Source organism: Chiloscyllium plagiosum, unplaced genomic scaffold (assembly GCF_037043375.1).
Source record: "Chiloscyllium plagiosum isolate Xiang-an unplaced genomic scaffold, Cpla_swu_hap1 HiC_scaffold_31, whole genome shotgun sequence".
NCBI classification, from domain to species: domain Eukaryota; kingdom Metazoa; phylum Chordata; class Chondrichthyes; order Orectolobiformes; family Hemiscylliidae; genus Chiloscyllium; species Chiloscyllium plagiosum.
In genome coordinates, this window is record NW_028270169.1 from 14,869,230 (window position 1) to 14,883,823 (window position 14,594).

Consider the following 14,594-nt stretch of genomic DNA (forward strand, 5'->3'; position numbering starts at 1 on the left):
AAAGAGAACAGATGCCAAATGATGTATGAAGCCAAATCCTTTAAAAGCCTTTCTACACTGAGACATCAGGGCAATATCTGTAACTGCCCCCATCGTATTGGAAGTGCATTGAAAGGCAAATATCTGGTGAATAAGGTTTGAAACTACTATTCTGTACATGCTGATAACACTGAAGTTAATTATTTATTTCCTGAGCATCTAGTATTTAGCCTTGTCATCCAGATGAAATTGTGCATCGTTCATAGGAACCTTTTTAGTGTAGCATAAATTTGAAACTCTTCACGTGGATATAAAATTCAGATGTGGAACTGTTTTGAAAATCTCTGGTTACATTACAAATCATTAAATGTTAAATTAAGTTAAAATATCAACTTTTATTTGTAGGATCATGCACCAGTTCCTTTGGATTCCAGCAGCAACCCATCTTCAACAACATCTTCAACTCCTTCTTCTCCAGCACCTTTTCAGTCTTCCAATCCTCCTAGTGCCACCCCACCTCCAAATCCTTCTCCAAAAGGTCCCAGAGACAGGTTCAAATTTCCAGGTATGTCTTAAAATATAATATTATGGGTGAAACACCCTGAACCCAAATTCTGCAGTTTGGTGTCAGTGAAACTGTCAGCATTTGTTATCATTACTTGGGTCTCTCATTCATTCCTCTGAAGCCCCACATGCACAGTTAAATCTGGAAATCTAAAGTCAGGAATATGATGCTCCTCTACAGCTATCGCAGCCTTCAAAAATACAATGAGCATAAATTAGTTGGTTGACATGAACTTCAACTTTTCAACACAGTACTCTTGCTGTAAAATGGTGGATCTTGTTGAGTGAGGTGTAATGAATTTTTTAACAGATGCTAGACCATTGTTAACTGTGAACAACCTCGCTGGCCCAGAAAAGCTAATTTTAGAGATCTGAAGTGTCATGCCTTCTATTCAGTGATAATTCTGTAGATTTTTGTTTTATTTCAAAGAAGTTTCATATTTAAGCTTCTACTAAATCCCAATTTGTATTTCACTGTAAAATTATTAAAAACTGAATGACAATTCTTTCTTTCTTCCTGGTTTATTGACTCTGAAAAATCGCTCATTTAATCACTCAGCTAACTTGATTGATTTCTGTGTTTCTGGAGGTCCCCTCTGACTGAAGCCAGAATGAAATTGATATTATAATGAGGGCAGTCACTCCATGGAGTCATGAGGCCTTTACATAGATTTATTCGAGATCAATGGCTAGTTCCATGTTATATCACTGACTGCAAAATTTGGACAATTGTGTTGGAAGCTCTTAATTTTCCCGAATGGTTCATGTTCTTGCTCTCCTTTCATATCCAGAGATACATTAAAAACAAACGTGTAGTGACCTGGAAATTGTAAAATTCATATTAAAATTAGTTTTTAACATTACAAATTGATGTAATGATTATTTTAAGGATTTTATTTATAGTTAATTATATATAATTAAAAGGTATGTCTCTAGTTTTGATTTTAAACTTTTCCAGATTATTACATTTCTTTAACGTTTTAAGAATCCAAATGAACACATTAAAACATAAAACTGTACAGCACCGGAACAGGCCCTTTGGCTCATGAGGTTGTGCCAAATATGATGCTAGGTTAAACTAATTCTTTCTGCCTGCCCTTGATCCATATCCCTCCATTCCTTGCATATTCATTTGCTTATCTAAAATTCTCTTAAGCTCCTATCGTATCCATGAATATTATTACTTCTCTTGGCCTACAACCAAATTATTTTCTTCCAGCTGAAATGCCGTGGTTATGTGGGCTCTAGAATAATTTTATGTTTCTCTCCTTTTCCACGCTCTCTGTCTCCCCAAACTCAATACACTCACTCATTAATCAGAGGATTCTTCTAATAGGATTCCAACAAATTGGACAGCAGTGACTTGATGGAATTTTTGCATTGGATTAACTGGAATTCAAATTGCAGCATCCTAAATAGGAAACTTAGTGTAATTCAGGAGCTGCTGTTCCAATTCATTTGTAATCTAACCTGATTTAGCATGCTATAAAATGAGGAAATTCTCACTTTCAACAAATTTATAGGTATTAAAAAGAACATGTCAATGAATTTGCCCTTAATAAACCTTACCGTTAGCAGCTGTAAGAAGTTGTTTGCTTTCCTCAGAGTTGAGTTAGAATTTTATATTTCTGGACTAATATGAAAAAAGATTAAATATAGATAAAGTGAAGCCTCACTAAGCCCTGCAAAACTATGGGAATATTGGATTTAAAAGAGACTGACTGACACCCACTGTTTATCAGGCCAATCACCATGTTTTAGAAATGCTGTTTAGTGAAAAGGTTTTCTGTTCAGAGGTGTAAAGTTGAAAATGCATGATTAGTCTATAATAATAAGAAAACTAAATGCTGGCTACTATCCTATGGTTTCTTAACTGATTGTAATCTATTCTTCTGCCTGTGTGACCTTTCCCCAAGCTGCGTACTACTTTCATCATAGACAACAGTTTATCTTCCCAGGTGAGTAGTAAACCTAGTCTTTTCTACTAACATCATTTCTCTCTTCACCTTTTTTTCAGTCTTCACACTTGAATCTTGAGGGTGGAGAAAACCTCAAAACATTACTAACTTGTGTGATGTAGTAATAACTGTGCACTGTTAGTATTTAGGTTAGTTTTCACTTTGTTATTTTAGTGGCTTAGTCTGTGTAGAACTGAACAATGGGATAAGTGTCCTATTTTACTGACTGGTATTTTAACTTGTCATTTAGATGTTCCTAGTCCATCGCTGCCTGTCACTTTACAACCCGATAATTCTGAAGACACTAAGTAAGGCTTTGTTTTCTCTTCTTTAATTCTGCAAAGTAATATACAAAGTTCAATGTATTGATGTAAATATGCTGTGCATAGCAAAAGCAAGGCAAGGGATGTTCTTAAGATAATAACTAGAGAAAAAAGCAGATCCTTTTAGTGACCATAGAGGTAATGTGTTTGTGGGCACTGTTCTCAATGTGTCAGTCTGCACATTCTTAAAGAATAATACTAGAATGGACATCAGGGTAGATGACTGTGAGATATTAGAAGACGTTAACAGAGAAACAAGGGACAAGCAGGTTTAGCAACCTTACAAGTGGATTAATCTGGAGGCTGAGCTGAGTTGTATCCCAGGCTATTGAAGGATGCAAGGGAGGAAACACTAGAAGGTCTAACTGTAATTTTTGTATCCTCTCTGACCACGGGTGAAGTGTCAGAGAATGAGAGGACTGCTACCATTGTCTCATTATTTTTAAAAGAAAAAGGGGAGGAAGGGATAGACCAATAAAATACAGGCCATTCAATCGAGAAAATGGTGAAGAACTTATTAGAATTTTGAGGGACAGACTATATCTGCATTTGGAGAGATACTGATTCATTGGGGATAATCAGCATGGATTTCTTAAAATGTCACGTTTGACAAATTTTGTTGAATATTTTATAAAGGTAGTCTTAGGTGTTGTTGAAGCTAAAACATTTCATGTCATCTACATGAACTTTAGCAAGATTTTTGATAAGCTGTCTCATGGTAGCCTAGTCAAGAAAGCAAGAGCCCATGGATCCAAAGTGAAGTGGCACAATGGAGCCAAAATTGGCTGAGAGGAAGGAAGCAAAGGGTGGTGGGAGGAGGATGCTTCTGTTACTGGTGATCTGTTTTGAATGATGTTCCCCAAAGCTTAGCCATTGGAGTCCTTGGCGGATTGTGACTTTTTATAGAGTCATAGCATTATAGAGATGTACAGCACAGAAACAGACCCTTTGGTCCAACTCATCCAGATATCCTAATCTAATACCATTTGCCAGAACTTCATCCATATCCCTCTAAACCCTTCCTATTCATATACCCATCCAGATGCCTTTTAAATGCTGTAATTATACCAGCCTCCTCCACTTCCTCTGTCAGCTCATTCCATACACTCACCACCCTCTGTGTGAAAAAGTTACCCCTTAGGTCCCTTTTATATCTTTCCTCTGCCCTAAACCTATGCCCTCTAGTCCTGGACTCCCCTACCCCAGAAAAAAGACTTTGTCTATTTATCCAATCCGTGCCCTTCATGATTTTATAAACCTCTATGGAGGTCACCTCTTAGCTTTTGACGCTCCAGGGAAAACAGCCCCAGCCAATTCAGCCTCTTCCTATAACTGAAATCCTGCAATCCTAGCAACATCCTTGTAAATCTTTTCTGAATCCTTTCAAGTTTCACAACATCCTTCTGATAGGAAGGAGACCAGAATTGTACACACTATTCCAAAAGTGGCCTAATCAACGTCCTGTACAGCTGCAACATAAGCTCCCAACCCCAGTACTCAATGCTTTGACCAATAAAGGAAAGCATACCAAATGTCGCCTTCACGATCCTATCTACCAGTGACTCTACTTTCAAGGAGCTATGAACTTGCACTTCAAAGTCTCTTTGTTCAGCCACACCCTCTCGGATCTTACCATTAAGTGTATAAGTCCTAATAAGATTTGCTTTCCCAAAATGCAACACCTTGCATTTATCTAAATTAAACTCCATCTGCCACTCCTCAGCCCATTGGCCCACCTGATCAAGCTCCCATTGTAATCTGAGGCAACCTTCTTTGCTGATCACTACACCTCCAATTTTGGTGTCATCTGCACACTTACTAATGATACCTCCTATGTTCATATCTGAATAATTTTACTTGAATATACGATGAGCATTACGGATGATACAAAAATGAGAAGGGTGGTAAACAGTAAGGAGGATGGATAAGAACTGCAGGAGGTTATTGACAGATTGATCAGGTGGGCAAAGCATTGGCATGTGGAAGTTAGCTCTGAAAATTTAATGTGATACACTTGAGGGCTAACATATATGAATGACAGGAACCTGGAAAATAACTGAAGATCATAAGGACCTTATCTTACATATCCACATATTCGTGAAGGTGGCAGAACAGGTAGATAAGGCACATGGGATTCTAGCCTGTATTAGCAAAGGCATTAATACAAGAGCATTAATGCTGTTTATGGCACAAAAGAGTGCACTTTAGAGGAAGGTTATGTGATTTGTGGTTATGTAGAGGAGATTAGCAGCATGATGCCTGGGCTGGGAGATCTGATCTATGAGGAAAGATTAGATAGGCTGGTTTATTTTCTTTGGAACAGTGAGGGTTGTGAGGGGACCTGAGAGAGGTGGATTCAATAATGAGGAGCATAAATGGGGTGGATAGGAAGGCAAATTTTCCATTAGTGGGGGGGGGTCAATAACTATGGGACATAGAGTTTAGGTAAGAGGGAGAATGTTATGAGGAAAGTTGAGAATTGTTTTCTCTGAAGATGGTGAGAGTCTGGAATTCACTGTCTGAAAGGCTGGTTGAGTCACAAACTCAACATTTAAGCAGCATTTAGGTATTCACTTTTGTTGCCGTAGCCTCCAGAGCCAAAAGTGGAAAATGGGATTAGTGTAATCAGATCATTGTCAACCAGCATGGACATAATGGGCCAAATGGCCTCCTCCCATGCCACAAACACCTGAGGTTTACGCCATTTATTCACTGTATAGCAGGTTTCAAACGTCAGTTGTGTGTGGCAGAGCTGAAAATGGTCACCATAGCAATTCATTTGCTTTCCTCTAACAAATGATGAACGCAAATTAGCAGAGACCTGGAATTAGGTTTTGCACTGTTATGATCCGTCTGATGTTATTACTGGACAAATACAATCTCAGTCAGGAACTTAGCTTGATTGCATTTTATTTGTTTTGGTTATAACAGTGATATTTCACTGAAACATTAGCACACAATACTGCAGATTTTGCTTTAACAGCAAAGTGGAAGTTTATTACAAAAGTGTGATGATGTAATAGAATAATCTAAACTATCTACTTATAATACAATTTTAAAGATATTTAAACACATAAAAGTATAAACCCCTTAATTCCAAAACACTCCTTTTTATAAATTTGCAAAGAGACAAAACAACTTATGCATAGTAGCAAAAATATGCCTCTGGTACAGTTGCTAAAACATTGCTCATACAAGGGGCAACTTGTTCACACACAGGATGGTGCATGTATGGAATGAGCTACCAGAGGAAGAGGTGGAGGCTGGTACAATTGCAACATTTGAAATGCATCTGGATGGTATAAGAATTGGAAGGGTTGAGAGGGAAATGGGCCAAATGCTGGCAAATGGGACTAGACTTTAGGATATCTGGTCAGCATGGACGAGTTGGACTGAAGGGTCTGTTTCCATGCTGTAAATCTCAAGAATTATGAGTCCCTGTACCTAATACGTTGGAAGGTTTGTGTCAATTGTAACTTTAAACTTTTATTTGTTTTGGTTTTAACAAAGTGATATCTCACTGAAACACAATGCTGCAGATTTTGCTTTAACACAAAGGTGGAAGTTTGCAACTCCTGGAGCTACCATACTCACCCGAGCTTCACTGAATTTAGCTTTAAGTAACTTCTTTTGAGATTTTAATCCCAGCATTTCTGATCTGGGGCTAACAATTACTCTATACTCTGAAGTAATCACATTCATTATGTCTACCCTTTCCTTTTTAGGGGCATTGCTGTATGCAGCCATGCTGTTCCAAAGCATTCACAAGAGCTTCCATGAAAAGCAGAAAATAACTCTTAAAACTGCCAGTTTAAAAGTTTACAATTAAATTGTGTTCATTTTTGTTTGGAAAGTAAAGTAAAAATCCCTAAGAATTTTGTTCAGAACAAGTACAGTTCTAGTGCAATTGTGTTATCATTTCCTTTTTCGCACCCTCACTTCTCCGAAATGCTTGGCCTGTTATAAGGAAGGTACTGTACATGCAAGGTTCCTATGTTTATGCCATACCCCAGTTGCTATTTAGTTCCAGTCCAATACTGGACTCTAGTTGGACATTATTGCCCCAGTTTACATTTGTTGATTTTGATCACAGGCTGGAAGTGAAAGCAAGTTGAGATTTTTCTGTTAGCTTGAGATGCACCCAGGGCCAATAACTGGAATTCTAGGAGCTCCTTTGAGCTTGGCTTTGGTACTGCGGGCCTAGACCAAGAGCAACACCTAGAGCCATTGATTTCTGTTCCAGCTCTGGATTGAACAAGGTGTTTGCTATCTAAGTGCTGTATGTGTGTTCAGATTTGTAATGTGATGTTTTTCAGCTTTAACTGATTGAAGTTGTGTTTTCAGTTTTACTGTTTCTTAGTACCATAAGTTCCATTTAAGTTTTCCCTTCAAGTTAGCATCCTATGCTGAGTCTCACTGTAGAGTAAGAAAGACATTGTTGCATTGCATACTGCTGCCCATGAGGGTAAATGTAGATATTATAGCCCTGGCTCAAAAGGTTACACAAGTTTCAGACCTGTGGAGCTGGAGACATTGCCACCTAACATTAACATTCCTGCAACAAACAAATTGCTGGTAAAACACAGCAGGTGTGGCAGCATCTGTGGAGAGACCCCCCCCCAACCCAAAAGAACCGTGCTGGCAGACCTGTTGAAATTTTCGAGCAGTTTCTGTTTCTGATTTTCAGCGTCCACATTTTTTTTGTTGTTGTTCAGTATTCACATTTATGTTGCACAACTGAACAGTATCATCTTGTCCACCTGGTTAGAAACAAAAGGTATTCTGTTATTGCTAAGCGTATTGAATCAAAGTATCAACAGTAATATTTACTCCATGTGGTGTGACTGTTCAGTTTCAAATATCCACTCAAAGTTAGTTTCTTGGATCTGCTTGCTTCATTCATTTGGGTTTGGATGGAATTAGACCTTCACCCACTGCATTGTGAGATTGATGTAATATACTGATATCAAATACAGCTTATATTCTTCGCCTTGCAGTACCGTTGAGGAAACTGAACCAGAAGTAGCTGAAGATCTGGATGCAGAGGTATGTTATTGGGGAAAAAAGTACGACACTATAGTATTGTAATGTGAAGCTCTGGTCTTATTTTTGGATGTAGTGTAGTCAGGCATCTACTTACAACCTCATTTAACTAAGGTACAAAAATTATGTGTGGGTCTATTTTTCCCCAGAAAGGAGCATAAACTCTTTCACTTGCACGTCATATGCTGCCAGAAAGAATATCTCAAAAAATGTAATTGAACTAACTAATTCTGTTCAGATTGGGATTTATTGCAAATAGCTAACTTGTAATTTTAGAACTTGAAGTGGATCAAATAATACATAACTGATTTGCAGTAATGCAATTGAAAGGATAAAGTTTAATGATCGTGTTAATTGCAAAGCCTGATGCAAGAGGCCAAAATTCTTATTCCTGTATTGCAGTATGGTCAGTTGTGGTGGGGGGTGAGTACCAAAAGTGCTTTGATAATAAGATCAAGACATATTTCGCATAACTAAATTGTCCCTTTTGTATTTCCCTTCAGAACGAAGACCATGGACTTGATGATGAGGAAGTTAATAAATCTGAATCAGAATGTGAGACTGATGAGGTGGATGACTTGCCAAATACCAGGTCACACTACAGAGGCCTGATGGCTCGCAAGCCCAGCCAAACAAGTGTCTTTCTTCAGGAATGGGACATTCCTTTCCATGAATTGGAAGTTGGTGAACTGATTGGCAAAGGGCGATGGGGAAAAGTTCATAAAGGACGTTGGCATGGAGAAGTAGCAATTAGGTTGTTGGAGATTGATGGGAATAATCAGGATCATCTGAAATTGTTCAAGAAAGAAGTGATGACTTACCGGCAAACGAGGCATGAAAATGTGGTACTTTTCATGGGAGCTTGTATGCATCCTCCACACTTAGCCATTATTACAAGGTAAAATAAAATGTGAATGATCCTTTTACATTTTGTATTGTAGTTTGCTGTAATACTAACACAAGACTTTCAGACATTTTTCTGGATTAGTTATGTAAAATAGCACTTAATTTCTAATTATTTCCTCCCAAAAATGATGATTCATTAAACTGAGCAAAATGTATTCTTGTGGCAGTGTACATTGGTGTAGTGCATGTCCATGTTATTGCCCATAATGGATGCTGCTCCACCTTAATGGAAAATTCCTTTTTCCTGTTTAGTTGAGGAGGGGAATGCTGCTTTCCGTTTGGGGTGGTGTTTTAGGATATCCTGTAGCTGCTCACAGAGGCATCATCTGAAGTCATTGGAGCATTATTCAATTGCATACCTCCTCTCTGCAGTAGTAGATGGCATAACTGACCATTCAACATGTTTAACACACCTTTTATTGTTTGTTCAATGAAAAGTCGAAACATTAATTGGTGAAATCAAAATGTTAATGAATCATACCTGTTTTTAGTTCATACTTGTCATCCTGGTTTCAGTATGCTTTTTCAAAAAGCCTATTTCCAAATTTTAAGTATTTGCATAATATTTTCTGGTTCTGTGTATAACAAACATACTTTTGTTTTAGTTTCTGTAAAGGGCGAACACTCTTCTCATTTGTGAGAGATTCTAAAATCACACTGGATATTAACAAGATCAGGCAAATTGCACAAGAAATCATAAAAGTAAGTCTGTGTAGCAAATTTATTAGCTTTACCTAAAGACTAAGATTGCAATCGTACTAAAACAGTGAGCATAATTTCTGTTCTAGAATAGTTTGGCAATTGCAAACAATATTTATAACTTTTTTAGAATTTGAATTTTGTTGGGGAATGGTTAAATTACTGATTTTTGTGTAGCTACCCACAGAAATTTAACACTATCTTCAAGGTCTGCATTCCTTCTGCTTCAGTGTTTGTATGCTGGACACCATTGTATCTTGCTGCAGTTTTCTTTTCTTTCCTATGGTATATTTTCTGCAAATGTCTTCTAACTTGTTAATTAGGTAAAGGTACACACACTGTCATGCTACTTTTAAAGGCAAGAGTTATTTTTGCATCCAAGAATGCACTTTAAATGTTTCATACTTGTTTTTTGTAGGTTTTATATTTGTCACTTGCATTTGCCTGTCATTTTCTTTATTATATACATTCTAGCATATGCTGTGCTCCTCATTCTTGCAGGCTTATTGGGCAGAATGAGTTCCATGCATCAGATTGTTGCTTGTGCACACACTATTGGTATTTAACAATTCTACCATACATTTGTATTCTTAAATTATTCTTATTTTTGTACTTATAATGTTTATGTAAATAATTTCTTCCCTTTTAAATGTAATTCCACGACTCTACAATTACACTTTTCCTTGATTCTGTAGGGGATGGGGTACCTTCATGCAAGAGGTATAGTGCATAAGGATCTAAAATCAAAGAATATCTTCTATGACAATGGCAAAGTTGTAATTACAGACTTTGGACTATTTGGTATATCTGGTGTTGTACAAGAAGACAGGTGAGAGAATATCTGAATACATATAACCAATGTCAGTTGTGCAAAGAGTTTGCTTATTTTCTTATAATTTTGTTTCCTAGTTCTTTTCTCTTTGCCATTTGTTCAAATGAGAATATCTTCATTTACGTTGCTAGAATTCATTTATGTGCCAGTATTCACAAGTGAGCATCAGTAGTGTGAGTGGTTGATATTGCATTGATTTTGGCTTCGCCTGGTTCCTACATGTGTACTGTACCTGTGGGGGGTCACTATAAATGGTTATTTGGGAGCATCAGCTTTGGTGACTTCCCAAGTAGGATTTTTCAAAAATTGTCATTTTTCTATCACGATTGTAATTGTAAACTGCAGATGGACTGAAGTTTAGATGGAAAGGATAAAATTGCCATATCAGAGGACCATATGCTAATTGTTCTCTTTGTTTTCAAAGATGCTGTTTTTCCCCTAGAGGTTTTTGATGTTTAAAAAACTTAAATACAACTTCAGATGAAATATTGGAATCTTAATTAACAAAAATTGCATTCATTGTTTCTGTGAAATTCCTAAATTTTAATGTAAGCATTTCTTTTCAAGTGCCATTTGAAGAGATTCTTATTATAATTGATCATGGTGACAGGGTTTATTTCAGCCAACTGAAACCATTGGTCATTATTTTAAGATGATTATGAATTACAGCCATTTGCTGTCAGCAGAGAGTAGTTTTGCTTAATGTGACTAAGAGAGCTACAATAGTAATCCTGAGGGACTGCAGCAATATTCCTGAATTGCTGAGTTAGAGTATTACTGAAGTTCTACTCCATACAGTTCTTTCTGAACATAGAACTGCAAGTTTACAGTGAAGAAAGCTCCTGACATGGAATCATATTGCCACTCCTTCACCGTCAGTAGGCCAGAAACCCAGAATTCCTTCCCTACGTGGACTGGGTCAGTTCAAGTGGCGGCTTGGTATATCTTCCCAAAGGCATTTGGGGATAGGCATCAAATGTTGGCCTTGCCAGTAATACCTTGGCCATGAATTTTAAAACAACAATAACCGCTGCATGTACTTTTAATATTGATAACTACAGTTTATTTATCTCATTGACTTACAATTTGTTTCGAATGTACATTCATTGCCAATCTATACAGGATCAGTGCAAAAATCATTACAATTAGTTTTGGATCACTGGTCTCCATTATAAATTATGCAGAGGTCTTTCCTAAGTATTGATCAACTCCAAACTCTTAACGTGTGGGGAATAGATGGGGTGATGCTTGATTGTATATGGTTCATATTGTCAAATGTTATCATAACAATGTCCACATGAAAAGGAATCAGAGACTTGCCAGTGCCAATTGTATCCAGACATGAACTGGTGCTTTCAAACAAGGGTGAATGTGATGTATCTCACACGTTTTCTGTTTTAGCAATCATGTTAAAGTAGGTTTCTAATTTTATGATGGAATCATTACAGGAGAGAGAATGAATTGAAGCTGCCAAATGGATGGTTATGCTATGTAGCTCCTGAAATAGTCCAAGAAATGTATTCAGGCAAGGATGAAGACAAACTTCCATTTTCAAAGGCGGGGGATATATATGCATTTGGGTAAGACCTATTATGCCCATATACTGTAGACTAATGTTTTTTAGAAAGTGAATGATTTTTCATTTAGGTTTGTTTCTAAGGACTTCTGTGGGAAAAGTTCATTGTCTGCAATGCAATGGCCCCACAGGTGTGTAACTGGGTTACATTCTGAAGTAAGCTAGCGAATTGAATGTTTAAGTATGCTCTATAGTGTTGGTGTAGTATGAGCTGTGGAATTTTTGTTTTGAAGTCTGCAATTTTCATATAATACCCATTTTTGACTAATTTCCTAATTTTTGCAGGACTATTTGGTATGAGCTTCAGGCCAGAGAATGGCCATTTAAGAACCAACCTGTTGAGGCAATAATCTGGCAAGTTGGTAGTGGAGAAGGAGTCCAAAATCTACTAGCTCAGATTTCCTTGGGAAAGGAAGTGACGGTGAGTAAGACTTATTGCAGAATAGCTATTGATTTGGTTGAGCAACATTGAGTTCCTACAAAGTCATCAGAATCTCTGACTTGTAAGCTTTAGAAAAATGTCTTCAAGTGCTAAAATTATTTTAAAATCATGTGACTAGTTTCATTTGAAGACAGGTGTTTTAAGAGAAATTTGTTAAATGTATTTGAGCATCTGTTTTGGAGTTACTACATTCCCTTCCTGGAATTGTTAAAATTTCAATTATTTTATAATTTCCATATATGACTAATGATTAACCTTTCTCCAGGGAGTCCTTGAGTAAATCAGTGCAGCATGTAGAGCATTGGATCCAAGGTTCAATTCCCACACAATGTCGTTAGCTGATCTCTGAATAGAAATACTAAAGTTAATCTCTGTGACAAATACAATCTTCGAATCATCAGTAACTTATTACAAGTTAAAACAGAAAATACTCAAAACATTTCATAGGTTAGTCAGCATTTGTCAAATTCCCCTTACTAGTTAAAATTTGAAAGAATAAAGACAAATAGCAATTAAAAGAATAGAACAAAAGGAAGTAGGAGAGAAATACACGTTTTCACAAATTGGAAACAAGTAGGTTAAATAGTTAAGCTGATATTTAAGATGATTTTATAACACACAACATGTGAATACTGAGGCAAATCAGTATAAGTCTGTTGAACTGGTAGAAACAATGCTTAATGGTGTTCATGGTTAGGTTCCTTGCGGACCAAGCCAAACCAATGGACCAAAATTTCACACCAGTAAAGGATAAATAGAAACACTGACAATATCTTCTGCTTTCTCTGTAGGAAATTCTGTCTGCATGTTGGTCTTATGATCAAAATGAAAGGCCAACTTTTACTCAGCTGATGGACATGCTTGAAAAACTGCCAAAACTCAACAGGCGACTTTCTCATCCAGGTCACTTCTGGAAATCTGCAGAGTTAGTATCTCTTCATGTTCTTTTTTTTTGTACCTGAATTCCTAGTGCTTTGTTTAGTTTTTCTTGCAGTTCAGCTCCATTGTTGGGATGTGTCTGTGCTTACTGGCATAAAGAAACAGAAAATGCTGCTAAAAAGCAGCATCTGTGGACAGTGAACCAGAATTAATAGAGCTTCAGCTCTCTGACTTATTCATTAAAAATGTAAGGGTTTCAAAGAAGGGAAGGGCTCTCAAAGGTGGGAAAACAGACAAGTGTAGGTTTGGTAGAGAGCAAGAGAGATTGAATAACAAAGGTTGTAGTGCACGACCAAAAGGTGGGATGACAGGATACGTGAATACATATCATGTCTAGTGGAGGTATGAATGTCAAGATACTGTATAACTGATACGTTTGAAAAGTAAAGGAACTGAAAGAGAAACAGGAGCAAAAATCCAAACCGGCAAGCAAAATGGGGTCAGTGGTTACAAACTAAAACTGTTGAATTCAGAATGAACAGGTCTGTAGAGTTTCCAAATGAAAGCGCCCTATTCCATGAGCTTGCATTGAACTTCTTTCAAACATTATGGTAGGTCAAAGATAGAATGGCCAAATTGGAAACAATGTGGAGAAATAACATGACAAGTGATTGGAAGCTTGGGGTTATGCATGATCTCAAAGTTTGGTATGTAAAGGAGACCACATTGTAGGTAACAAATATAGTTGACTAAATTGAAGTATGCACAAGGTAAATTGTTGCTCCGTTTGAAAGGAGTGCTTGAGCCCTAGATGGGGATGAGGTGAGAGCAGGTGTCAGTTACCTTTCAATTCAGTCACAGGAGATGTATCTATCAGACGAAAGGGGGGGGGGGGGAATTTTGGGGATGACTGAAATGGACCAGGATGTTGCATAGGGCGCAGCCACTTGGGAATTACCGAGAGGGGAGGTGAAGATATGTTTGTTGTTGGCATCACACTGACAGAACTTGCTCCACTGCAAACATAGGCTGCGGAGTAGAATGTCAGGACAAGGAAAGGCCAATCGTGCTTCTGGGAGGAAAGAGGATGAAATGGCATGGGCAGAATTGAGGGCCTTGTAAGTGATGGAAAGGTAAATGTTTGGTTTACAAAAGAGAAAAGCACATTGGAAGCATTAGTCTGGAAGCATTAGTCTGGACGATTGTATCATTTAAATAGTTGCAAAAGAAACTGAGAAATTGGGAGACTAAATTAATAATTTCCACCAGGTCTAGCGTTTTAATCCTTGTATACTTTGCATGTATTCTGGCTCCTTAGGTGAAATTTAAACTGCAGAGGTTCAACTTGAGTTTGGTAACTTTGCCCTTTGCACATGTTTACAAGTAAATAAAG

General features: G+C 37.4%; 1 protein-coding gene across 14 annotated transcripts in view; it reads left to right on the forward strand.

The window, feature by feature from the left end:
* The window catches only part of ksr1a (kinase suppressor of ras 1a), a 223,682-nt gene that overhangs the window by 190,485 nt on the left and 18,603 nt on the right, over positions 1-14,594 (forward strand). For 13 of the 14 annotated variants that reach the window (XR_006315782.2, XM_087977273.1, XM_043718264.2 and 10 more), the window contains 10 exons: positions 385-544; positions 2,460-2,501; positions 2,752-2,809; positions 7,822-7,870; positions 8,371-8,765; positions 9,379-9,475; positions 10,168-10,301; positions 11,753-11,884; positions 12,166-12,301; positions 13,114-13,247. Coding sequence is in view for 13 of the 14 variants with exons in the window: in XM_087977273.1 (XP_087833399.1) it covers positions 385-544; positions 2,460-2,501; positions 2,752-2,809; positions 7,822-7,870; positions 8,371-8,765; positions 9,379-9,475; positions 10,168-10,301; positions 11,753-11,884; positions 12,166-12,301; positions 13,114-13,247 (1,337 nt within the window). In the remaining variant the exon portion in view is untranslated. The remainder of the gene's footprint in view (positions 1-384; positions 545-2,459; positions 2,502-2,751; positions 2,810-7,821; positions 7,871-8,370; positions 8,766-9,378; positions 9,476-10,167; positions 10,302-11,752; positions 11,885-12,165; positions 12,302-13,113; positions 13,248-14,594) is intronic. The other variant, XM_087977272.1, reaches the window with a different exon arrangement.